Consider the following 27,493-nt stretch of genomic DNA (forward strand, 5'->3'; position numbering starts at 1 on the left):
CATTTATATATCAAGCAAAAGTAACACAAAGCAGATATCTTATCATGTTCTTTCCACCTCCGACTGAAACGGTCTGAAAAGTCCATTTGGCGCCGTAGAACTTCGCTTTTGCGCATGCGCCGTAGAGATTGACGTAGCGACGTTCACAGCACTGGTGTACGGACTGTTCGAAACACGAGACGGGGAACCGGCAGGCGGCGCTCCGTGACTTAGCATTGAGGCTGTTTCCAACGGTGACCTAATTGCACAGCCAATGGGAGGAGACGAATGCATTGGATGCGGGACTGCTATGGCTGGGGGTCTCATGAAAGAGTTTGTGATGTTGTTCAGAAAGTCGGTGTTCGGTCGCAAGCCACTAGTCGGAATCATTTGTGGAAGAGCAGCCTGTGGCCTCTGCATGGGTACTCCGGAGTAACAACCGAATGGGCTCCCAGTGGCGAGTCCGTACGGGTAGGAAGCAGCGGCAGCGGCGATGTAAGCGTACAGATGCGGATCAGCAATTCCATAAGGCCATGCCATGGCCATCCGCTGACGTTTGTCCTTCATCCGACGGTTCTGGAACCAAACCTAAAAAAAACAACAGAAAAAACATGAACAATTAACAACTGAACAGGCACGACAATAGCAAGTAGACATTCGGGGGCTGACTGAGATTGAAAAGTAAAGTTTGTTTTATTTAACGACACCACTACAGCCCTTTACCGGCATCGGTGGCGTCGTGGTTAGGCCATCGGTCTACAGGCTGGTAGGTACTGGGTTCGGATCCCAGTCGAGGCATGGGATTTTTAATCCAGATACCGACTCCAAACCCTGAGTGAGTGCTCCGCAAGGCTCAGTGGGTAGGTGTAAACTACTTGCACCGACCAGTGATCCATAACTGGTTCAACAAAGGCCATGGTTTGTGCTATCCTGCCTGTGAGAAGCGCAAGGGTCTGTCTCTTTAATGTACAGTGTGTTTACCTTGATGGTTTAATGTATAGAGTGTTTACCTCGATGGTTTAATGTACAGTGTGTTTACCTGGATGGTTTAATGTACAGTGTGTTTACCTTGATCGTTTAATGTACAGTGTGTTTACCTCGATGGTTTAATGTATGGTGTGTTTACCTTGATGGTTTAATGTATAGTGTGTTTACCTCGATGGTTTAATGTATAGTGTGTTTACCTTGATGGTTTAATGTACAGTGTGTGTTTACCTTGATGGTTTAATGTATAGTGTGTTTACCTTGATGGTTTAATGTACAGTGTGTTTACCTTGATGGTTTAATGTATAGAGTGTTTACCTCGATGGTTTAATGTACAGTGTGTTTACCTGGATGGTTTAATGTACAGTGTGTTTACCTTGATCGTTTAATGTACAGTGTGTTTACCTCGATGGTTTAATGTATGGTGTGTTTACCTTGATGGTTTAATGTATAGTGTGTTTACCTCGATGGTTTAATATATAGTGTGTTTACCTTGATGGTTTAATGTACAGTGTGTGTTTACCTCGATGGTTTAATGTATAGTGTGTTTACCTTGATGGTTTAATGTACAGTGTGTTTACCTTGATCGTTTAATGTATAGTGTGTTTACCTTGACGGTTTAATGTACAGTGTGTTTACCTTGATGGTTTAATGTATATTGTGTTTACCTCGATGGTTTAATGTATAGTGTGTTTACCTCGATGGTTTAATGTATAGTGTGTTTACCTCGATGGCTTAATGTATATAGTGTTTACCATGATAGTGTAATGTATAGTGTGTTTACCTTGATGGTTTAATGTATAGTGTGTTTACCTTGACGGTTTAATGTATAGTGTTTACCTCGATGGTTTAATGTATAGTGTGTTTACCTCGATGGTTTAATGTATATAGTGTTTACCATGATAGTGTAATGTATAGTGTGTTTACCTTAATGGTTTAATGTATAGTGTGTTTAACCTTGACGGTTTAATGTATAGTGTTTACCTCGATGGTTTAATGTATAGTGTGTTTACCTCGATGGTTTAATGTATATAGTGTTTACCATGATAGTTTAATGTATAGTGTGTTTACCATGATAGTTTAATGTATAGTGTGTTTACCTCGATGGTTTAATGTACAGTGTGTGTTACCTCGATGGTTTAATGTATAGTGTGTTTACCTTGATGGTTTAATGTATAGAGTATTTACCTTGATAGTTTAATGTATAGTGTGTTTACCTCGATAGTTTAATGTATAGTGTGTTTACCTCGATGGTTTAATGTATATAGTGTTTACCATGATAGTGTAATGTATAGTGTGTTTACCTCGATGGTTTAATGTATAGTGTGTTTACCTCGATGGTTTAATGTATAGAGTATTTACCTTGATAGTTTAATGTATAGTGTGTTTACCTCGATAGTTTAATGTATAGTGTGTTTACCATGATAGTTTAATGTATAGTGTTTACCATGATAGTTTAATGTATAGTGTGTTTACCTTGATAGTTTAATATATACTGTGTTTACCTTGATGGTTTAATGTATAGAGTGTTTACCTTGATGGTTTAATGTATAGTGTGTTTACCTTGATAGTTTAATGTATAGTGTGTTTACCATGATAGTTTAATGTATAGTGTGTTTACCTTGATAGTTTAATATATACTGTGTTTACCTTGATGGTTTAATGTATAGAGTGTTTACCATGATAGTTTAATGTATAGTGTGTTTACCTTGATAGTTTAATGTATAGTGTGTTTACCATGATAGTTTAATGTATAGTGTGTTTACCTTGATAGTTTAATATATACTGTGTTTACCTTGATGGTTTAATGTATAGCGTGTTTACCTTGATGGTTTAATGTATAGTGTGTTTACCTTGATGGTTTAATGTACAGTGTGTTTACCTTGATAGTTTAATGTATAGAGTGTTTACCTTGATGGTTGAATGTACAGTATGTTTACCTTGATGGTTGAATGTACAGTGTGTGTACCTTGATAGTTTAATGTATAGTGTGTTTGCCTTGATGGTTGAATGTACAGTGTGTGTACCTTGATAGTTTAATGTATAGAGTGTTTACCTTGATGGTTTAATGTATAGTGTGTTTACCATGATAGTTTAATATATAGCGCGTTTACCTTGATGGTTTAATGTACAGTGTGTGTACCTTGATAGTTTAATGTATAGAGTGTTTACCTTGATGGTGCTCTCTGGCAGGTTGAGCGAGGCGGCGAGCTCGCAGCGTTTCGGTCTCGACACGTAGTTCTCCTTGAGGAACTCTTTCTCCAGACGTCCGATCTGCTCGCGGGTGAAGGCCGTGCGATAGCGCCGCACTCCGTTGTCGTCTGGACTCGTGTCTAAAACACAACAACAGGCAAACGTTAATGTTTGTCTTGTTTAATGACAACACTAGAGCACATTGATTTATTAATTCATCATAAGGTATTAGATGTGCAACATTTGGTAATTTTGACGTATATTCTTAGAGTTAAAGTTTGTTTGGTTTAACGACAACACTAGAGCATACTGAAAGAAAGAAATGTTTTATTTAACAATGCACTCAACACATTTTGTTTACGGTTATATGGCGTCAGACATACGGTTAAGGACCACACAGATATTGAGAGAAGAAACCCGCTGTCGCCACCTCATGGGCTACTCTTTTTGATTAGCAGCACAGACAGGTTAGCACATATCACGGCATTTTATATACCAGTCGTGGTGCACTGCCTGGGACGATAAATAGTCCAATGGACCCACCAAGGGGTATCGATCCCACACCGACTGCGCACCAAGCGAGCGCTGTAACACTGGGCTACGTGCCGCCCCAAGAGCACATTGATTTATTAATTAATCATAGGGTATTGGATTTGCAACATTTGGTAATTGTTACGTACAGTCTTACAGTTAATGAATTAATCATCGGCTATTGGATGTCAAACATTTGATCATTCTAACACGTAATCATCAGAGAAAAACCCGATACAGTTTTCCTAACGCAGCATGGGGTCTTTTATGTGCACTTTCCCAGAGACAGGAAAACACATACCACGGCCTTTGAAATACCACTTGTGGTGCACTGGCTGGAACGAGAAATAGTTCAATGGGTCCATCGATTCAATAATCATCGGGTACTGGATATCAAACATTTGATAATTTTTACATATATTCTTAAAGTTAAAGTTTATTTTGTTTAACAACATCAGTAGAGCTCATTGACTTATTGGATGTGCCCCCCCCCCTCTCTCTCTGTGTGTGCGTGTGCGTGTGTGATTTTTTTTTTTTTTTTTGTTCGTACGTACAATATTATTCAGAAACAAAAATTAAATCCAGTTGTTCGGAAACGTGTTACAATGGCGGCAAAATCAGTAGTTAATTTAAAATCAAATTATAAAATTGTTTAAACTCGCGATATGGTGTAATTTTTGTTGTAGATTTTTCTTATATTTGTTTTCGTAGATGCTGGTGAAGGGGTAATTTTTGTGATTAATTAATTTATTTATATTAATTTATGTATAATTTATATTTATTTATTTGTTTAAGTTTATTTATCTATCTATCTATCTAACAATCTATCTATCTATCTTTTTATTTATTTATTTATTAATTTTTTATCTATTTATCTATTTGTTTGTTTATATTTATTTATTTACTTATTTATATATTTATTTACAAATGTATTTATTTATTTATTTATTTGTTTGTTTATTTAGTTTTTCTGTATTTACTGAGTGCGTTGGTATTCGTTATTATTTAGTTTGATGTTGTGTGTGCTATACTAAACCTATACTGTAAATATATTTTGTATTTGTAATATTAAATATCATTAACGGAAATCTAATGCGTCAACAATATTAATGCATTAAAAAAAAAATCAATGTAAGTAAAAAAAAAGTGTAAAATATTATATTTGTATTTATATGTTTATTTGTTATTTATTTATTTATTTATTTATCGTTGTTTAATTATTAAGTTTATTTACTTATTTTATCTAATAATATGTTCTCATTTCATTTTAAGTTTCATATTATTTGTATTATGACCGTGGGATCCAAAGGGGCGTGGTTCCGACGATCTACAGTCTTTGTTAGGCTATTGATTAAGACATCGGGTTAAAGCTGTTGGGTACTGGGTTCGCCTGCTAGTATCGGCTCCAAGCTATGTGAGTCTTGACTAACAAATAACCTATTTCCTCAACAGATAGCTGGGTTAAGGGGGGGGGGGGGGGGTAGACTACGTGCGTCAACCATAATCAGTGGCGGATCCACAAAATCCCAATGACATGTGGCGGAAAACCATAAACATTCCAGAAGGCATTTCTCGAATTCTTCAACGTAAAAAGTGAAAAGATTAAATAATAATAATAAAAACTATCGCCAAATTTAGGGAGGGGGTGGGCTCCTGCCCCAACCCCCACTCCCCAGATCCGCCACTGATAATTTGATATAAGCGCATATTAATAAACTGAAACGAAATACAATTTGAGAGTGTTATTGGTGTGCTGCTGTGGACCTGATGAAACGTCATTCGTGTCGCGTGAATCCATCATTAGTGTCATGCACGATGTGTCGCCATGGCTACGACAGGAGAGGAAGAATTATAACGTAGGAATACAGTGCTGGCTGTCACCTTGTCTTGGAGCCGACGAGAACCACTCACACACGAAACTTGACAAACATCGCACCTCGTATCAAATTTTTCCTTCCTGCCTGGTCTACTAAATCGAAGCACCTGTCGGCCCCCCTTACCATCTTCTCATTACGTCATCAATTAGCACGCTCGTCATAAATTGCCGGGACGGTCACGTGACAAGTGCACGCAGACCACCCATTGGCTGGGGCGTCTCGATGGACTATAATCAGCCATACTTACCCTCTGAGAGATGTTATCACTGCAGATCAAAGAGGTTTTTATTTCCACACTATTTAGATCGGGGCTCGCTAAAGCCCTCCGTTTCATGGCTTGTTTTTCGTTAATGGCTGCTAAATAGCCGCCCTCCGTATTCCGCCTGTAATCAGATCGCAATAACGACATTTTTATTAAGGGTGCCTAGATATTTACGACGTAGGATGTCTCCTGTGTCGGGAAATACGTCATCGGGAAATTAGCACCGTTTAGCTTTTAATATCCACCATGCTGATACATGTCATAAAGCGTTGGACTTTTAAAAAAAAAGAAAAAAAAAGACATTCGTGTAAAATTGCATCACAAGTTTTAAATATTTGTTGACTGGAGTAATAAAATTAATATCACACTTCCAACACATTTCACGAAACACTTGTAAAATATTATTATCGCACACTTTATAGAATGACAGTTAAGAGCAGTTCTAAAGATTAGTAGCGGTGGTTGTACAAGTAATCCGAATGATTGTTTTAACTGTCGTGGATCTTCAATTCTTTATTTAACTTTGAGCTGTTACAGCTCATCATTTGCACAAGTAAAATACAACATATATGTACATGTCAAGTGCAAGGTGTAACATTATTCCAACAGCGGACAATGTTACAAATACAAAAATATATTCACAAAATACATTAAAGGACTCGCCCCTATGTGCCATTTATAACTGCATCACGTTTCTTAAATACCTTACATAAATATTTCCCCAAATTACATAATTCTTTAGTATTATTGCTGTTTAGCAGCTGTAGTAATTTTATCATATTTGGGTGAACCCTATAATAATTTTTTTTTACATACAAAGCTCTTAAATCATTAGAGAAGGGGCAACATAAAATAAAATCTTGAAGAATTGGTTTTCATTATACTAATTAGTTAATTTTACTTAGGGTAACAGGATCCATACTATCCCCACCCCTTGTTTTTACCACTCACCCTCAATCGCGGAATAACACTTGACTATATATATATATATATATATATATATATATATATATATATATATGCTCCACTTTTATATATGAAAAGCACGTTAGTTTTCTTATTAACAACGTTTGTAAATATAATTTGTTTTTGTGTCAAGTGTTGCGTATATATTATGTGGCCAGATCCATGGCAATTGGTTTTAATGTTTTTATCTTTCAATATTTGATAATCTGAACATGGCTATTTATTCAGTTGTAAAAGTCATAATATTAAAAACATTAGAAGAAAATTTAAACTAAAAAAAAGCCCAATATTATAGAATTAATCCTAGTGTTTTTAAAATGAAAGGTACGTTGTCATTATGTAAAGCGTCATTATTGATAGACCTAACTATATTTATTTTAAAATTATTTATAGTCCTTCCCACAGCGAATGCTTGTTTTAATACTAAGGAATTTACTACAATACTAAATAGTACACAAAATAGTAATTTTTTTATTATTTCCAAAATACTTTCATGTTTCTTCTTACGTCAAAACAAACTAAAATTATGTACAACAAATATTTGTGTAGGAGGATGGAACGGACTTGTAAACTGTTTCTCCGCAGTTTGTTTAGCAATTTTGATTGCTTATCTGGTGTTCTATGTTAACTATAGATACTTCTATGTTGATGTCTGTTCTTGTTATGTGTGTTAATAATTATGTATTTGAATTGAATTTGAACAAATATTGCTACTCCTGTAAACAACGGCACTGGTAAGCGTGTTTTGTTTTCTTTTTGGTTGGGGTTTTTGTTGTTGTTTGTTTTGTTTGTTTGCTTGTCTGTATATTATATAACAGTTGTGGAACATTTAGCGTTGTCACATTGCAGTCGGAAATGATTTTCAATTAGACAAGTAAAATATTATTTATAAATGTTTAACATGTAAGACTGATTCAATTAATCACCGTTAACATCAGAAGCAGATGAACGACTTTTCCTGGTATGATGCAACGTTTGGAACGAGTACCCATCGAGTCTAGCGAGGGTGGCGACGTTTAGAAAGGGCATCTAAAATATATGGAAGTCCACTGACATGCATGATCCCCAAAACACCAGCACGATTTACACTAAGCACGGGTAGGTAGGTAACTAGTTATACCTGCTCATATACCACAGGGGTTTCGAACCCGCCACTAAACACAGATAGTTTTATTGGACGGTATTCATTTACAACACAGTTAGCCGTTTTGGGGTAATTCGAAATTATTGGGGGTGCGCACCCCCCAGCACCCTCCCTTGGATCCGCGCCTGCAGATTTTCCTTTTGTTCTAATATATGCATAGGACGTATATAAAATAAGCAAGCAAGAACGGAAACCAGTTAGCAAGACAATATAAATAACGCACTGCCACAAAAATATCTAAATATGGATTTGATTGATTTGTTTTTACTCAGTTAAAGGGGCATTCCTGAGTTTGCTGCAATGTAAGATGTTTGCGACTAATAAAATATTTCTACGATTAAACTTACATATTAAATATATTTTCTTGTTTAGAATATTGGTGTCCTTGTATTCAATGTGTTTCTGGTCGTCTTAATGTTTGTAACAAGCCCAAACTGGATTTTGTCTTCAAATAATTTCGTAAGTACGAAAAAAATATATTTTAACAAATAAAATGAAATTTAACATAGTACAAATATTAGAACGATCAGAATTTTTTTTAATATACAGCTACTAATAGTTTATGCAGCAAAATAAATTTGATATGTAATTACAATCGTTAAAAAGTCTCTGTTAGTCAATAGCATCTAAAAACAATTGCAGCAAACTCAGGAATGTCCCTTTAACAAGAATGTAGATCAGTATTCTACATTTGATTAGAACAATATTGTAATTCGACAAGAGGTTATTATAAAGATTCTATTTGTTTAAAATAACAATTATGTATTTATGTATATCTGTCTAATCTATTTAATCTATACAAAAATATATTTACATTTAATTATTTAGAATATTAAAATAATTTTTGGGTTTTCATTCGTAGTTCGTTTCAACTACATTATTATTATTTAAATTATTGAAAGTTGTTATAGCTGTTTCCGCTTAGATACTGTTGCGGAAGAGTTTGTGTCAATAATTGGAGAAAATCGCCTGGCAAGTGACCAGTCCAGTTGTTAATGAAATCAACACGTGTGTGTGTGTGTGTGTGTGTGTGTGTGTGTGTGTGTGTGTGTGTGTACATTATATATATATATATATATATATATATATATATATATATATATATATATATATATATATATATCAGGGGACGAAATTAGCTTTGTTTTTAACCGGGCAAGTATTTTTTTTATTTAACAGGCTTTTTAAAGATTTTAACAAGGCCCAACCAAAATGTAAGAAGCCCATATTTGAAAATATATTTGAGTAACCCAATCTGACTGAATAAATATGTTAATAAAATAAGCAAAATGTTAAGAACATTTGGCATATCATGGTGTAGGAAGATTATCGGTGAAATAACGTAATCAAACTATTTAATGTCGTTAGAATCAAGTCCAATATTTCCAGATATAGTTTAAATGTAGTATTAAATGCATACATTTCGTATAAAAATATATTTGTACTTTTCATCTAAAGGCATATTACTCATATCCTTTATTCTTCATACAAATTATAAGTATTATGTGATTTACTTTTTTGTCCAAGTATATATAAATAAATAAAATATTTAAGAAGTAAGGAAATGTTTTATTTAACGACGCATTCAACACATTTTATTTACGGTTATATGGTGTCGGACATAGGTATTGAGAGAGGAAACCCGTTGTCGCTACTCCATGAGCTACTCTTTTCGATTAGCAGCAAAGGGATCTTTTATATGCACCATCACACATATAGGGTAGTACATACCACGGCCTTTGATATACCAGTCGTGGTGCACTGGCTGGAACAAATATTTAACAGTGCTGAAAATCATCAACTAAAATAGTTCTGTTTTCTTCTCCAGATGCTAGGATACCTCAAGCCCTAAATAGCTCCACTATCCCTCCCTTTAATTATAATTTAATGTTACCGTCTTTTACAAGCCTAAATAACTTTCGATTTTTTTTTTAGTTGTAATGTCCACAGCTAAATGCAACGAGCTGTGTTATTTCATCTCCGTCTGTAATTCTGTCTCAGTTGGTCTAATTGATTTCAATCTGCAAAACGCTTGTCAATTACCTCGCCTCATTAACTTGTTAATTTCCAATTTGTTGACATGCTAATACGCCTGGTTTGCTATTGAAAGAGGGCGAGCGCCCGACTAAGCTTATTGGAAGTTATTATATCTGTTTCCGCTTAGTGATTGTTACGGAAGGGTTTGTGTCAATAATTGGAGAGAAAATCGCCCGGCAAGTGACGGGTCCAGCTGTTATTGAAATCAACACGTCTGGGGGTTGTCTATTTCACGGCGCAGACACTACCTTCTGTCAAAGACCAGGGGAGTGTTGTTTCAATGTGTCGCCGATACCTGCACGAAAAGTGGATTCAATTATTAGCTCGGGGCGACCGACATTAGTCCTGTATTTACGTGGGAAAATATAGTCTCATTTACGGAATAACTATATAGTTTTAAACTCAAGTATTGCAGATTATTTGACTGCCATAAATATGTACCCTTCGTTTGAAATATAATTTGCGTATTTTTTATTAAATTTTATCAATATTTTATTACTTGCTATTTATTTGAATTATGTTTGTGTTGTTGTTGTTGGCTTTTGGGTAGTTTTTATTATTAGATTATTTTTAATTTTGTTTGTTTTGTTATTATTATTTCCATAATGTTTTATTTTTAAAATACTTTTTGGGTCTTCATTCGGAGTTCGTTTCAACTCCATTATTGTTTTAAATAATTGGTATTTGGTGAAAAATCACATGACATCGTTTCAAGAATGTCTTAAGACAAAACAATTTTCAAGAGGTTTTTTTTTTTTTTTTTTTTTTCACTTCACTTTTCTCATGTTTTTGTTCAGTGTAGTCCCACAATACACAATACCCTATTTTAAATTAATAATAAAATATGACAAAGGATAGGCGGGTCATGCACTGCATGACCTCCCCCCAAAACCCGCCCCTGTGAACTAGCCATTATTCAACACAAACCTCAATACGTTTGTCTCCTAAAAATAGAATCAACAGCCGCAATATTTCAAAAATTCAAAGAAATAAACCATAGTGCATGAGAAAGATAGGAAATATCGGAAAATTGTTATCACTTAATCAGTATCAATTCAAACTATACTACTTCCTTGCAGCGACGAAGGTTCGTTTTAACTCAAAACCGAGCCTCAGCGGGGGGTGTAATTGCCTAATATGCATCCCATTGTCGCCGAGTTTCAAAACAGAAGCATCTGCTATGCCTTGTATTGACACCTGTCAATACCTCCTAGGTGAGCCGGGCTGATCAACGAGATGACGTGCTAGGTAGATTTCGCTAATAGGAGTCGCGGTTTTCGAGAACCGCGGGGGGTGAAACGAACAGAGGTTTACAGGGAGAAATCAACCATTCCAGGTGTAAATTAGTCCAGTCTTTAGGGAATATCTTTTTGAATGTTTTTTTTTTTTTCTTCACTAAATGAGCAGCAACTCTTTTGTTATATTTATAATTTCGCTAAATAAATAAAGTGCTTTTGTTATTTAAATAGCATATATTTGTTATGTTGTGGGAACAAAATGTTTTAATATTTTAAAATAATAACTTCATTCAGTTTTTTAAAAGATAAATTTGTATGCATTTATTAAAATTACAGAACATATTTATTTAAAAGTAGTTTCTAAGTTATTTCTATGTGCTTTAAAATACTGACAATAACATTCAGTATTCGTTTATTTATTTTTTAATATTGTTATTTAATGTAATAGCATTCATTCGTATTTTTTATTCATTCATCCATTCATTCGCTGAATTAGTTGAATTATTTTCCATACAAAAGAATATTAAATTGGGTGTGGGGGTTGGCGTGGGGGTGGGGGTGTTTGAACTGAACCTACTGATCTGGACTTAACTATTATTTGTCGGTAAGTCAACTGCGTACAGGCGTACATTGTATGAATATATAACATGAATCATTATCGTACATTCGAACTTACAAACATAGCTCGTGTCACGTCGACCCCCCCCCCCCCCCCCCCCCCCCCGCCTCCCCCCTCCTAACCACAACCTCCCCCGCGTCTGAGCCGTCTCTCTGTTAAGGAAACAAGCGAAGTGTAAAGCTACTTGTTGTGTCACACACACTGGTCGTCGGTGGTTTGTTCTGTTGTGTAAGGTCGTGTATATCCAGGCAGTTTAGCGTGTGCAGGAAGTTTAGCAAGGGGGAGGGAGGTGGGGTGGGGTAGGGTGGGGGGAAATACTGTGGCAAGCGACGTTTATAAGTGGTCGAGACATGCTCCCCCTGAAGAGGTACTGGGAAAAGCTTTCTTAAGCAGGGAGGTTGGTGGTGGTCGACACAGGCATACGAGACGGGGGAGGTGGGAAGCAACTGCCCCCAGTGCTGGAGCAAAACTTCAAATTTGGGCAAAAATGATAGAGATATTCGGGGGAAATGTGTTAATCTGATACCTTTTTACCATGTATTTTCATAATTCTACCATCAAAATTAGCTATAATACACGTAAAAATACGCAGAGATTCGTTTGCAACCCTATATAGCTGTTTGGTAGTAGTGCTAATATGAATAGATGTTGTTATGCAGATTCGGGCATTTTTGTTTAATTCGGGTAAAAAGCCAGCCTATCCCCTACAAAAATGAGAGCCCGTACGTCTATAGTAGTCAACCCCCCCCCCCCCCCCCCCCCCCGTGTACAAGCGCCTGGTATATTGCACGCAGAGAATACGTGCATTTATTTCAGTTGGGTGACAGAAAGAATGTTTAAGACTATATCAGAATTACCAAATATTTGACGTCCAATAGCCGGTGATTAATATATCAATGTGCTCTAGTGTTGTTAAACGAAACAAACTTTAACATCAACGGATGGGTCGATGGATGGTTGGAAAACTGAATGGATGTATTGATTGATTGATTGATTGATTGATTGATTGATTGATTGATTGATTGATTGATTGATTAATTAATTAATGTGCTGGTGTGTCATTAAAACATGTTTTATTATTATTTCAGTTGTCTATTCTCAATTTAAACTTGTAATACAAATATATATTTATAGATTCCCCACCGGCCTCGGTGGTGTCGTGGTTAAGCCATCGGACATAAGGCTGGTAGGTGTAGGGTTCGCAGCCCGGTACCGGCTCCCACCCAGAGCGAGTTTTAACGGCTCAACGGGTAGATGTAAGACAACCACACCCTCTTCTCTCTCTCTCTCTCTCTCTCTCTCTCTCTCTCTCTCTCTCTCTCTCTCTCTCTCTCTCTCTCTCTCTCTCTCTCTCTCTCTCTCTCTCTCTCTCTCTCTCTCTCTCTCTCACTCTCTCACTAACCACTAACTGACTGACCAGGACAGACAGCCCAGATGGCTGAGGTGCGTTCCCAGAACAGTGTGCTTGGACCTTAACTGGCTATTAAGCATGAAAATAAGTTGATATAAATAAATAAATATGGATTCTTTGAACATAGTAATACAAGTGTCTACGTATATTTATATTAATATTTTAAATATTTATACAAAAGATTGTCACTGTGCATATACAGTAAGCATTTAATTCTCAAATGGCGTATATTTGTACCATTGATCGTGTAACACTGCGGCGAAAAAACGTACACTGCACAGACGTGAAATTCGACAATTAAATGAAGATGTTATTTTCGATAACCACCGTGACGCGGCAGCTGTTGTTTGATTGAGACTGAATGAACACGATGAGGGATGGATAAGGTGGATTGGGCGCAAACATCAGCGTGTAATCACAGCCTAGGTCATTACAATGCGTGGATAGATGGAACATAACTACATATGGTGTTGCAATAAAGTCGACACGCTAAACGATAATACAACTTTCCCCCATCTCGCTATTGTCTGACGTCAGAGAAAAGAACATCTGTGGAAATGTACAAGAATGCAATTCCATCCTCGTGCGTGCTGGTATTGAATTAAGGTTCAAGCACGCTGCCCTGGGCACACCGTTTTTAGTTCATCCGCCCAGAACAGATGTTCATTATTAGGGATTGGTTTCTCAATTAAACAAAAGTCAGTTAAAGTAACTACAGCGCTCGCTTGATGCGAGGTCGGTTTGGGATCAATCCCCGTCGGTGGGCCCATTGAGCTATTTCTCGTTCCAGTCAGTGCACCGCGACTGGTGTAACAAAGGCCGTGGTATTTGCTATCATGTCTGTCAGATGGTGCATATAAAATATGCCTTGATATTGATGGGAAAATGTAGCGGATTTCCTCTTTAAGACTATATGTTAAAATTACCAAATGTTTGACATCCAATAGCCGATGATTAATAAATCAATGTGCTCTAGTGGTGTCGTTAAATAAAACCAACATGTTTTTAAAAGTAACTACAAGCCTTCAGCTCAGTGAATTTATCATTACGTCACCGAGGCTGGCAACTTCGCCGTGGTTTTGTTTTATTGTTGTGCTTACATCGTGGCTCAAGCTCGCTGTTCTAGACACAGACCTCAGCTACCTGTCCAAGGATCGAATCTCTCTGACTGTTTGTGTGGGGTTTTTTTCTTTTTCTGTCGTTCCAGCCAGTGCCCTACGACTCGTATATCCACAAAAAAACACACACAAAAACGTGTCATGTTCTGTCCGCCTGTGGATAGTGCATATACAAGTTTTGGTGGGCTTTTTTTTTTTTTTTTTATTGCTTCTTCTTTTTTTTTTAGGGGGGGGGGGGGTACTTCTGTCTGTCCCCAGGCTTGACATGGACGTGCCTGAACATTACATAGGACATGGGCACAGTAATAGAGGACAGTAACAGCACCATATAAAAGTCTCTATACTGCTTATTTTAAAAATGCAGAGGACTTCCTCTCAGGCCACGTGTCAAAAATAATGAAATAGTTTTTACATCCAATAGCCGATACATATAATTAATATGTGTGCTCTAGTCTTAATGCGATCAGTTATGTATCCACATTATGCAAATGCAAATAAAAAACCCAGTATAAATATATTTTCGTTTGTACATTTAGACTAAGTTACAAAATGTTCCAGGAATTTAAGAAGATTTTTCACATTTCATTATTCAGAATACTTGATTGTCGTGAATTTGTAATTTGCTATGTTTGAAGAGGACAAGTTTAAAAAGAGATTTTTCAAAGCTTTTTCCCAAACTGAATAACACAGACGTAGCAGCTTTGACATAGGATAAGTATTGTTGCAACTATGTTTCCTTGAAGGACAGAATTAATTGATTGTTTCTGATTATACTTCAATTATTTTGTTTTTGTTTTGCCAAACCACAGTGAACTCGATTATGTTTTCAACCCAAATTACGAACAATATTTTTGTTTTAGTAATCATTTTAATATTTACCTTCATATTAATAATATATCTACGAAAATATATCCAAGATGTATTACATTTTCACATTTCTACTTAAATGTTATCACTGATGTAACATCTATCTATGCACACATAATTATTTCAGACTAAAATTATTATTAATTCGTGTTAAAGGGACATTCCTGAGTTTGCTGCAATTACCGACTAACAGAGACTTTTTAACGATTGTAATTACATATCAAATACATTTTTCTGCATAATATATTAATGGCTGTATACTAAACGTGTTTCTGATCGTTCTAATATTTGTACTAGGTTAAATTTCATTTTATTTCCTAAAATATATTTTTTCTTACGTAGGAAATTATTTGAAGACAAAATCCAGTTTGGGCTTCTTACAAATATTAAGACGACCAGAAACACATTAAATATATACAGACACTGATATTCTAAACAAGAAAATATATTTAATATGTAAGTTTAATCGTAGCAATATTTTATTAGTCAGAAACATCTTACATTGTAGTAAACTCAGGAATGTCCTTTAAAAAACGTCACATTTTTACTTGAACTTTATCACTGATATAAATTCTATCAATGTATACATATTTTTACTTGAACTTTATCACTGATATACATTCTATCAATGTATACATATTTGGTAAAAAAAAAATATGATTTTTAATTTCCTTGATATTGAGGTTTGTATATTTAATGTATACATATTTATAAAATTATAGATTTTTTTTCATCATATGTATAATACAAACGTAATTTTAATTTTTGAATACATGTATTTGTACTGTAAATATAAATTATATCATTAAAATAACGGACATGTTCTTCGGAATGAATGAATGAATGAATGAATGAATGAATGTTTAACGACACCCCAGCACGAAAAATACATCGGCTGTTGGGTGTCAAACTATGGTCAAGGCGAGACAATGATAAAACTATTGACAATGAAGCTAAGTTGAATTATTTCCAAGTACTGAATGTAATAATAAAATAATGTGGTAGTAAACATCGTTAATGTTTTGTTAATATGTTACAAACATAATCAAAATGATGCTACGATTTCTATCTATTTTGAATTAGTTTTACACTATTCCATTTACTATTCATTTATTTCGCTAATAATTACTTTTATGATGTTTTAGGTGTAATATCCTTTCTTATCGGGTTTTATACATCAATATTGTAATAAGCTAAATGCCATTCTGATAATTGTTTGTATTGGTTTTTCATATTTTACAGTGTTTTACATAAGTTGTTAATATCAGAAATGTGATCATCAAACTGGCAGTTTAGCTTGATTTATTGTAATCAGGAAGTAATAATATACTATATCAGAACTAATCATAACGTATACACACATGCGCGCGCATGCACACACACACGTACACACAGTTACGCAAATACACAAAATACACGCGCGCACATTAGTTAACAAATTCGATTATATATATATATATATATATATATATATATATATATATATATATATATATAAATGATACAAGAAAACAAGTGTACAGTATATATGTATTTAAAAACAATTTTAAGAAATAATATCCTTTACATGTTTCAATTATTCATCTTCAGAAAGGACCTGCTAACTAACTCTATCATGTGATAGTATATAGTATATCCATTAATAAAAGAATACGTTTGATTAAATTTTTATTAAATGAAATAATAGTAATAATATTTATAAAATGATAGCTCAGTCAAATTAGAACTTAATACACATGGTTTTTTTAATCAGTTTAAACCAATGCATTCGTTCATTTGATTATGAACGTGAAAAGTACTTTAATTATGCTTTTTTTTTTTATATCTAATTGATTTGTAAATAATATATTTGTGTGATGGGTTTTCAAGAGTGTTAGAAGATGCAGATTAACTAAAATATTAAATATTAAAACTTTATGTAATTGTTTTTAATAATAATTAAAAAATCAGTTTCGTTTTCCAGTAATTATCGAAAAAGAAAATCTCATTGTATTCAAATTAATTTGTTTTTAAATTGTAATAATTACATTACGAATGAATAAAATTGATTTGTTTTTAAACTATATAAATAAACATTAAAATGTCTGTATTAGTATTTAATATTTCAACTTATTTAAACACTATTTTAATCAGTGTATATTTTAACTTAATTAATTAGTATCTATTTAAACAATATACTTATATTAACTGATGTATACATATTTTAAAATAATGAACTAATATCTATTTAATCAATATAATTGTACCAATAAATAAAATAAACACTTACTTGACAATTCAGCCATAGGCAGTTATAAAAATAATTATTATTATATATAAGTTGGTTTTTACTAGAATTGCAAAAATATGGAAATAAGTTAACAGTGATTATTCGTATTGTGTGATCTACAGCATTATATAATTGTATTAATTGCTCTGTATATTTTAACATATTTAACAAATAAACATTTAAAGAATATAATTATATCAATCGGTGTGTTTGAAACATATTTTATTGTATATAATACACAAAATGATTGGGTACAAGTTATTCAACTTACGAGGCCTTCTCCTAATTACAAATATTATAACATTATAGGCGACTACTATTACTACAAATATTTGAAACAAAGTAAATACATAAAACATAAAGCAAGACAAATTAACAGTGCAGATAAAGTGAAACTGGAAGAAAGACTACAATAAATATTCAGAACAAATCTGTGTGTATTACACTGTATATGAGTTACGGGCATGCACGGGTCTTGTCGTATATTATTGTGTATTTTGATTATAACCAACAATTAATTATATAAAATAATTAAAAAGAAAAATATTTGTTTTTGAATTAACGACAATTAAAAAGGGCGACATTAATATATACATTACTAACTAATAAGATTGATATCATAAATGGTTATTCATTACTTAATTATTTCGTGGTTACAATTAAATTGTTAATAGTGTATTTTTAAAACAGTAGCTTAAACCTTGAGAAGCCAAACAAATAATTTATGATTAATTTTCCAGACAATTTAACCTATTTATCCTACAATTTAAATAAGCCGAATTGTCGAACGAGTTTCCACAAACACACACATACGTTCGACTCTTCCTACCCAGCAATTTACTCAGATATGTTCTCTCCCTACCCAGCGATTTACTCAAATATGTTCTCTTCCTACCCATCAATTTACTCAAATATGTTCTCTTCCTACCCAGCGATTTATTCAAATATGTTCTCTTCCTACCCAGCGATTCACTCAAATATGTTCTCTTCCTACCCAGCGATTCACTCAAATATGTTCTCTTCCTACCCAGCGATTCACTCAAATATGTTCTCTTCCTACCCAGCGATTCACTCAAATATGTTCTCTTCCTACCCAGCGATTGACTCGAATGCCGGTATGTCTTTTTACTACAGTACTCGTTATCTACCGTGTGCGGATATCACTAGAGTCATTTTCGGTGTTGGCTCGCCAGGCGTTTTGCAAGATAATAATTTGCGAGTACGTAGTAAAAATAAACAGACCATACGTTCTTTTACTAGGTGATAGGGCTAGCCTTGGCACTTACCCAATTCGCCAATTGCGAATTTTATTTTAATTTGGCGAAATAATTTCATGTAATGATAGATATTTTGTTAGAAAATAACTGTAGACTTCTGTAGTTGTTGACGTTTAATAGCTACTTCTGTGAAATTTTCTACTCACGCAAAGCTAACTTTGACCTGGTGGTTATGGGTTAGAAATGTCTTGAAATGGAAATTACATTTCATGCACTTTAAAAACAATCTGTAATCTATCTAAATTTATTAAAAGTATGTCCATTAATTTCCAAGATTTCAGGGTACGTAATTTTACCCTCAGTAACCCAGAAGAAGAAACCCTTCTCTTAGAGTATGCCCGCGGTGGAAGCAAGTAGACATTGGGGTGGGTGGGGGTGGGGGCTGATTGAGATCGAGGGCGTAAAGCAAAGTGTCTAGGGACTTCGAGGTTTGAAAAACTAGATGTCCTGAGATGCAATTTCCTGCATTCTACAAGCAAAACTCATCTCTGCCTTAAGATTTACTACCAATAATATTTTTGTTTCTGAATTATAGGTGGAGGGGTAGAGTCCCCCACCCCCACCCCACCCAACCTCCCCCTGCTCCGCCGCGCTTGCTCTAGATAGTGTTAACCAAGCCTACCTTTACTCCCTATCAGTCTGTTGTGACAGGAAGAGTCGTCGTCGCTACATGGTGACACCGGGTACGTCGTGTCCTCGCCACGTCGTCGCATGTCGTCCTCGGAGCCCATGCCCGTGACGCCGCCGTGGCTGCTGTCGATGCTGGTGCGGCTGTCGTTGAGGCTGCTGTCCGTGCTCTGTGTCGTGCCCACGTCGATCTCCTCCTCCATGTCGTCTGCTAGTCTCGAGCTCGCCTCGTGCACATTCCCGACACTGGGACTGTCGGCTGGTGGGGGACAACTTGTCTCCGTGTCCACGAACGAGCCGTGAGATATGACGTGCATTGCGCTGGGGTATCGTAGCATTCACGTCAACACCAACACAACGTATCACGGTTTGTATAAATTTGTGTCTGTACTTCGTTCCGAATTCGAAATTATTGCTCCGTCATCTTTGCGCAAAATTGCAACAAAAAATGTAGTTTGAAAAGTTGAAATCAGTTCCGTTTTAACACGATACGAAGTTCAGGCGTTAACACAACTAAATTCTTGCTGCGATAACAGTTTTAATAACTATTTCCACGATTAATTTACGGAAAGGTGTAAAAACCCACTGCGTCGAGTATACACCCAGTTCTACTAGCACTGTTTGTTGACGTTGACTCAATAACAGCCGTTCGCAAAGTTACGTTCGTTTCTCTGTGTCTATCTTGACAATGTATTATCTCGTGAGAGGAAGAACAAATGACGTGTACCTCTCTCTGTTTACTGAATAATTTCTACAGAGCCGATTCTTTCTAAGAGGTCGACGGGGACACCTTATTGGTGACGTAGACCAATTAGGAGATGGGCGTGTCCTAAACGACCAGATGATACCAAGAGTCAGGGGCATATAATAACAGTGGTTAACGCTCGTCGGCGATTGGTTGGTTTAGTCATAAAGGCAGCCAATTAGCGTCTCGCCTGGCTGACTTCCACCGATGAATGACGGCCGTGGTGATTGTGCCTGTAAAGCCCCACCAGGCATGAGTCTTTCCTAGACAACACATTATTTCCAAGAACAAATGCAATCACGGAAATGACAATGTAATCAATTGCCCAAAAAGGACATATAATGAAAGGAACAATAGCCGACAATCTGTTAGGCCCGGGAAACAATGGATTAGGAGACGGACAGTTACCCTGGGCGGTTTACGGCAATCGTTGTGGCGGGCATAAAAATAACATCATTTATGAGAGAAGAATAATGTTGTTGGGTAATCGGATAACCTGTGTCCGCCCGTCGTAAACGCTTGGCGGGTTATTGTCGAGGTGCAAATGTTATGGGAGCTGTACGTTTGATGTGTTCCCCTCTGCGAATTATCACTTTATGGCGTACACGAAATCAAATTTACTCGGGATTGTCGCAATCCTTTACAAAAGTTTTTAATTGCAGGTAGAGTGTTGAGGACTGTTTGTACACAAAAATAACAACGTCTGGTCACTGTCGAGTTAAGACGCACCAAGTAACGAGCCCGGGGCCCCACTTCGAACAAGATGATAGGGACGGTCATGGGAAAACGTCTTCACTCATCTTTGTAGACTAGTAGGATATTTGCTTTGCGGTGATAATCCCATCGCTTGTTGGTATGCTGCTAATGTCTCTCCGTATTGTCTGGATTTAATACCCCAAGTATGTTAGTATTCGTAGTATGGATAGTGTTTAAAATCTGCGAAGACGCTTACATACAGGACATGTTTAAACCTTTTATTTGGAATATAAATACTTACAGCAAACATTGTCATTGTTTTTATTCTTATTTTATAATAATGATAATGATGATGATTATGATGATGATGATGATGATAATAATAATAATTATTATTATTATTATAATCAGAGTAGTAGTAGTAGTAGTAGTAGTAGTAGTAGTAGTAGTAGTAGTAGTAGTAGTAGTAGTAATAATAATAGTAATATTAGTAAAGGGACATTCCCGAGTTTGCTGCATTGTAAGATGTTTCAGACTAATAAAATATTTCTACGATTAAACTTACATATTAAATATATTTTCTTGTTTATAATATCAGCGTCTGTATATTCAATGTGTTTCTGGTCGTCTTAATATTTGTAAGAAGCCCAAACTGGATTTTTCTTCAAATAATTTCGTACGTACGAAAAAACTCTTGTTTAGGAAATCAAATGAAATTTAACCTAGTACAAATATCAGAACGATCCGAAACACATTTAATATACAGCAACTAATATTTTATGCAGAAAAATATATTTGATATGTAATTACAATCGTTAAATAGTCTCTGTTAGTTTATAACATCTTAAATATTGCAGCAAACTCAGAAATGTCCCTTTAATAATTATAATAATAATAATAATAGTAACTTTCATATTATTGCATCATTCAGTAATAATAATAATAATAATAATAATAATAATAATAATAATAATAATAATAATAATAACAACAACAACAATAACAATAATAATAGTAATTTTCATATTATTGCATCATTCAGGTTTGATTATAAATTCATGTATATAAATCCATAGAAAGTTAATTTTATTTTTAATTAATACAATGTGTAGATATGCTCGTAAATCCAGCCATAACATGATAAACAGGTATGAACTTCGACCAGTTCGATACCGTATCATAATTCTCAGAGAATTCAATATCTATAAATTTAAACTGATAACAAAACCAAATGTCTTAATATAAACATAAAACTTGCATTTGGTGCACATTAATTTTTATTTAAAAGAATAAAAAAAAAAAAAATTTAAGTTTAAAACTGTATATGCTTTACCATGACAATTATATAATTCAAAACTAAATTTACCAAATTATTTGGCATATTTTAAGTTAATGAAAATACAGATTAGTCTTTCTATGGTTATTTTTTTTAATCCCGCATTCTGTTCTACGATTTAAAAAATTGAATTCAATATGTATGTTGTGAGGGAACATAATAATATTGTGACGGAATACAGTATTTATTGTGAGGGAACATAATAATATTGTGACGGAACACAATAATAATATATTCACGTCTGTCATCAACGGGGTTCCGTAATATTAAACCATTTCTAAACAATTATATTTTTAATATTTTTGTAGACATAATTAGTTTATGCTTCAGTTGTAGGATTATGGAGTTATGAGAGACTTAAACTGTTAAGAAAGATGTTTAGAGTATAACAATTTTATAATTGCTTTCACTGAATAATCTAATTAAAATTTAACCTCAGGTCAGTAATATATTTTATAATAAACACATATTAAATTATGTTTTACTAAGAAGTTAGCACAATGTGCTTTTTAAATATTTTAGAATTTTAAATGTTTGGAATGTTTTTTAGGCCATTTGGCTGGATGCTGTGTTTTTTAACATTTGAACAAACACATACAAACTCACATATCAATATATTATGTAATAACACAGAGACTTAATACATCTATACGGGTATCCAAATACTTATAAACGAATACATTATTTCACGTATATCTGGCACAGTATATAATGGTAATAGTTTATTGAATATTTTAGTGGTATTCAGTGTTCAACCATCTGAGATTCGAAATGTTGTTGTTGGAGTTTTTCGTGTGTACGATCAAACTACGCTTAAATATATAATATGTTAAATGACTGGAGAGGTTTAGATGCTTGTAGTCAAGGTTTTTTAAATTAATTAATTATTATATTTCTTCTTCTTCTTCTTCTTCTTCTTCTTCTTCTTCTTCTTCTGCGTTCCATCTTTTATTATATTTATGAAAAATGCTAATTTGTCTACGGTACTGATTCGTTTAATCTCCATTAATTCTCTCAATTTATAAGTACTTTGTCGCGTATAATAACAAGGGTGTAGAAACTGGACCCTTGAATTATGAAAAAAGGGCAAATGACATAATGGAACTCGTCGCCAATGTACATATATGGCTCCACAGAGAGGGAATTCTGGAACAGAACAGAACAGAACTTTATTACACTCAGGCCGTTATGCAACGGCGTAAGAGGAACATACATATTCTGAGTTTGACAAGATGGTTAACAGGAGGATACAAATAATAGGAATACATTGCTTGGTGCATATATGAATACAAATACAAATACAGTACATGGCATTACATTATAAAGATATGTGTATTAATAATATAAATACATGATATTATATTATAGACATATGTCTATTAACAATATAGATACATTCCGCGATGTAACAGAGTAGAATTGCCTATAAGTTCGCAATTGATTGCCATCCACCACCACCACCACCCCCCCCCCCCCCCCCACCCCCCATTAGAGATCAATTACAGGATATTTGAGTGTTTATCCGGTGAGATTATTGACTAAGAAAACATGGCGAGTCTGTCACAGTACAAGCACGTCAGTCATGATCTAAGAGATTGTCTCTCACGTCCCAAGATGACTAACACTCGTTACAGACCGTCTTCCTGTCTGTCTGTCTGTCTGTCTGCATGTATGATTTGCATTAAATCAACATTTTAATGTAAATTTAATCTCATTAGATGATTAATGTCAAAGTTCAGTATTTCTGAAAGTGTTTTGTTCCTAAGATTGTATGACCAATGTATTAAAATGTTGTTAATCGATTAAATTCCGTTTTTATTAATCGTTTTTCACAGGGATTAGGAAAACAATAATTAAGTAACTACGTGACATATTATTTCTATATACTGACAAAACTAATTTAATTTAGTGTTGGTTAATTAGTGTCCGTTTTGCAACTAAAGCGTAATAATAAAAGTGATGTACTTGTTTAAGCCGACCTACCCTACTTAATTTTTTAAGGCACATTTTTTTTTTCAAAACACATTTTTTAAGGCCTATTTTATTAAAAAGTTTAAAGCCTAGCGCATATTGCCAAATTTTTTCGAAAAAAATTTGTTGATAACAAATGGAGAGACATGCCAGTTTGCGCCAGGTTTAACAGTGGTTTGTTTTTGAGATATTTCACCAACAGAAATGGAAACACGCTGAGCCTTTAACTTAAACCAACATTTTATTATGAAATATATGTTTGTATTTAAACTAAAATATATCCCTCAACGCCAATATATAGAGATATGTTAACGACCTTTTTAGTGTGGGACGTAGCCTAGTGGTAAAGCGTTCGCTTGATGCGCGGTCGGTCTAGGATCGATCCCCGTCGGTGGACCGATTGGGCTATTTCTCGTTTCACCCAGTGCTCCACAACTGGTGTAACAAAGTTCGTAGTATGTACTATCCTGTCTGTGGGGTGCTGCATATAAAAGATCCCTTGCTGCTAATCGAAAAGAGTAGCCCATGAAGTGGCGACAGCGGGTTTCCTCGCTCAATATGATATCTGTTTGGTCCTTAACCATATGTCCGACGCCATATAACCGTAAATACAATGTGTTGAGCGCGTCGTTAAATGAAAGATTTCCTTCCTTCCTTGTTAACGACCATCGGAAGATAGCAGACTTCGTCGCCACGTCCGGATTGTTAATATGACGGCTATACAAGTGCTACTTATTTAAGTGTACCATCCACTACAAATAAACGTTCTGCAATTACAAAACTAAGAACAAGATCACATAATTTAAATATTGAAACTAGAAGATATAAAAATCCCAAAATTCCAAGAGAAGAAAAATATTGATCCCCTTTTGTCCAAACATGAAATGCACTTTTTACTTACATTGTGAGAAATTTAATAAATTAAGAAACATATATTTAAAAACTTAATCATCAACAATAACCATACACAAAAGATTTACATCCATGATGAACTTACATTATGTTTATTAATGCTAATCTATTTAAATATACAATATTGTACTAAGTTAAAGGGGCATTCCTGAGTTTGTTGCAATTTTTAAGATGTTATCGACTAACAGACTTTTTAAAGATTGCAATTACATATCAAATATATTTCTCTGCATAACATATTAGTGGCTGTATATTAAACGTGTTTCTGATCATTCTAATATTTGTACTAGGTTAAATTTCATTGTATTTCCTAAAATATTTTAAATTATTTGAAGACAGAATCCAGTTTCGGTTTCTTACAAATATTAAGATGACCAGAAACACATTGAATATACAGACACTGATATTCTAAACAAGAAAATATATTTAATATGTAAGTTTAATCGTAGAAATATTGTATTAGTCGGAAAGATCTTATAATGCAGCAAACACAGGAATTTCCCTTTAAGTAAATTTATACTTAAGGCTCAAATAGTGAGACAAAACAGTATACATACTTAACTTGACATTTACTATTTCAATTTTATATTCACTTTTAGCATTAATATTAACAAACTGGATGTGTATTTATGTACATGTATATGCATTGTAAAAGAAAGAAATGTTTTATTTAACGACGCACTCAACACATTATATTTAATGTGCATTGTAATGTATTTATGTATGGAACACGCTGTGAAATGATCGGCAATCCGAATACACATATTCGTATTCGTATGCGTAAAAAGACTGAATGCAGAAAACCTGTAAATAATATAATACAATTATGTTATAACCTATGTTTGTAAAAAAAAATCCAGCCCTTTTTTCACGAACGAAATGTTTGTTGACGGCCAATACATGTTATATTAACAATATGCGTCAAGACAGCTGTATAATTATTATGTTCCGACTCGCCTAGGGTGCTTGCGTCGCAGGATCGAATCACCCCAGTGGATCCATTAAGCTGATTGGGTGTTTTTGTCGTTCCAACCAGTGCACCTCAACTGGTCAAAGGCCGTGGTATGTGCTTTCCTGTCTGTGTGAAAGTACATATAAAAGATCCCTTGCTGCATTAGGAAAAAGGTATGGTAGCGGGTTTCCTCTGATGACTACGAGTCAGAATTATCAAATGTTTGACATCCAATAGCCAATGATTAATTAATCGATGTGCTCCACTGGTGTCGTTAAACAAAAAAAAACGTATTCGTATATTCCGAATTTATTGTTACTATGACTGGGTTTTTTAAAATTTATTATAGAAAAAAAAGTGTTTTTATTATTTTTGTTTATGATTATTTTCAGTTGCAAAACGACATCAGAAATGATATTTATTACATAACATTTAGTGAAATATCTTACAATATCAGTGAAATAAAAGTGTTATCAGTCACTTAGTGACAATAACACATTTTAGAGTGAAAATGTCACTATTTCACTCTAAAATGTGTTATCGTCACTGTAGAAAGTGTTATCTGCACTGTAAGAAAGCCGGAACTATTATGCTGCTGGTGTTTTAAAAATAAAGGTAAATTGCCAAAATGCATATAAATAAATAGAAAATTTCATGTTTTTTGTCAAATATGATTTATATCTCATTTCGTGAAGTTTGCAATCATATCACACTCGTCGCGCAAGCGGGACTCGTGAGATATGACTAAAAACTTCACTCGATGAGATATAAATCATATTTGATTAAAAAACCCCACATGAAATATCTTCTATTTATTGTAAATTTTTAAAACAACCTTCCGTCGTTTGAACCTGTTACAAAGACGACCGGCCTCGGTGGCGTCGTGGTTAGGCCATCAGTCTATAGGCTGGTAGGTACTGGGTTTGGATCCCAGTCGAGGCATGGGATTTTTAATCCAGATACCGACTCCAAACACTGAGTGAGTGCTCCGCAAGGCTCAATGGGTAGGTGTAAACCACTTGCACCGACCAGTGATCCATAACTGGTTCAACAAAGGCCATGGTTTGTGTTATCCTGTCTGTGGCAAGCGCAAATAAAAGATCCCTTGCTGCCTGTCATAAAAGAGTAGCCTATGTGGCAATAGCGGGTTTCCTCTAAAACCAGTGTCAGAATGATCATATGTTTGACGTCCAATAGCCGATGATAAGATACAAAAAATCAATGTTTTCTAGTGGCGTCGTTAAATAAAACAAACTTTACTTTTTACTGTTACAAAGACTGTACTGAGATTGTTACTGTTGTTACATATTTCTTATCTTTATTTCCATGCTTTTAAATATCCAATTACGGTTCAAACACGCTCTTCTGGGTACACCCGTCAGCTACCTGGGCTGTCTGTCCAGGAAAGTGGGTTAGACTTAGTGGTTGATTGTTTGTCGTCAGTGAGAGAGAAGTCAGGTTAGCGGTCTTACACCTACCCAT

The 27,493-nt window shown here is 34.6% G+C and overlaps 1 protein-coding gene across 1 annotated transcript in view; it reads right to left on the reverse strand.

Moving 5' to 3' along the window:
- Positions 1–20,187, reverse strand: part of LOC121384956 (homeobox protein XHOX-3-like) — a 20,882-nt gene extending 695 nt beyond the window's left edge. Inside the window, exons 1-3 of the mRNA XM_041515449.1 lie at positions 19,395–20,187; positions 3,136–3,296; positions 1–567 (exon numbers count right to left, since the gene is read on the reverse strand). The exon at positions 1–567 is cut by the window's left edge and continues 695 nt beyond it. Coding sequence (XP_041371383.1) covers positions 43–567; positions 3,136–3,296; positions 19,395–19,737 — 1,029 coding nt within the window. The 5' untranslated portion in view covers positions 19,738–20,187 and the 3' untranslated portion in view covers positions 1–42. The remainder of the gene's footprint in view (positions 568–3,135; positions 3,297–19,394) is intronic.
- Positions 20,188–27,493: the final 7,306 nt, after the last annotated feature.

The sequence above is a fragment of the Gigantopelta aegis genome, chromosome 11 (genome assembly GCF_016097555.1).
Source record: "Gigantopelta aegis isolate Gae_Host chromosome 11, Gae_host_genome, whole genome shotgun sequence".
Taxonomy (NCBI): domain Eukaryota; kingdom Metazoa; phylum Mollusca; class Gastropoda; order Neomphalida; family Peltospiridae; genus Gigantopelta; species Gigantopelta aegis.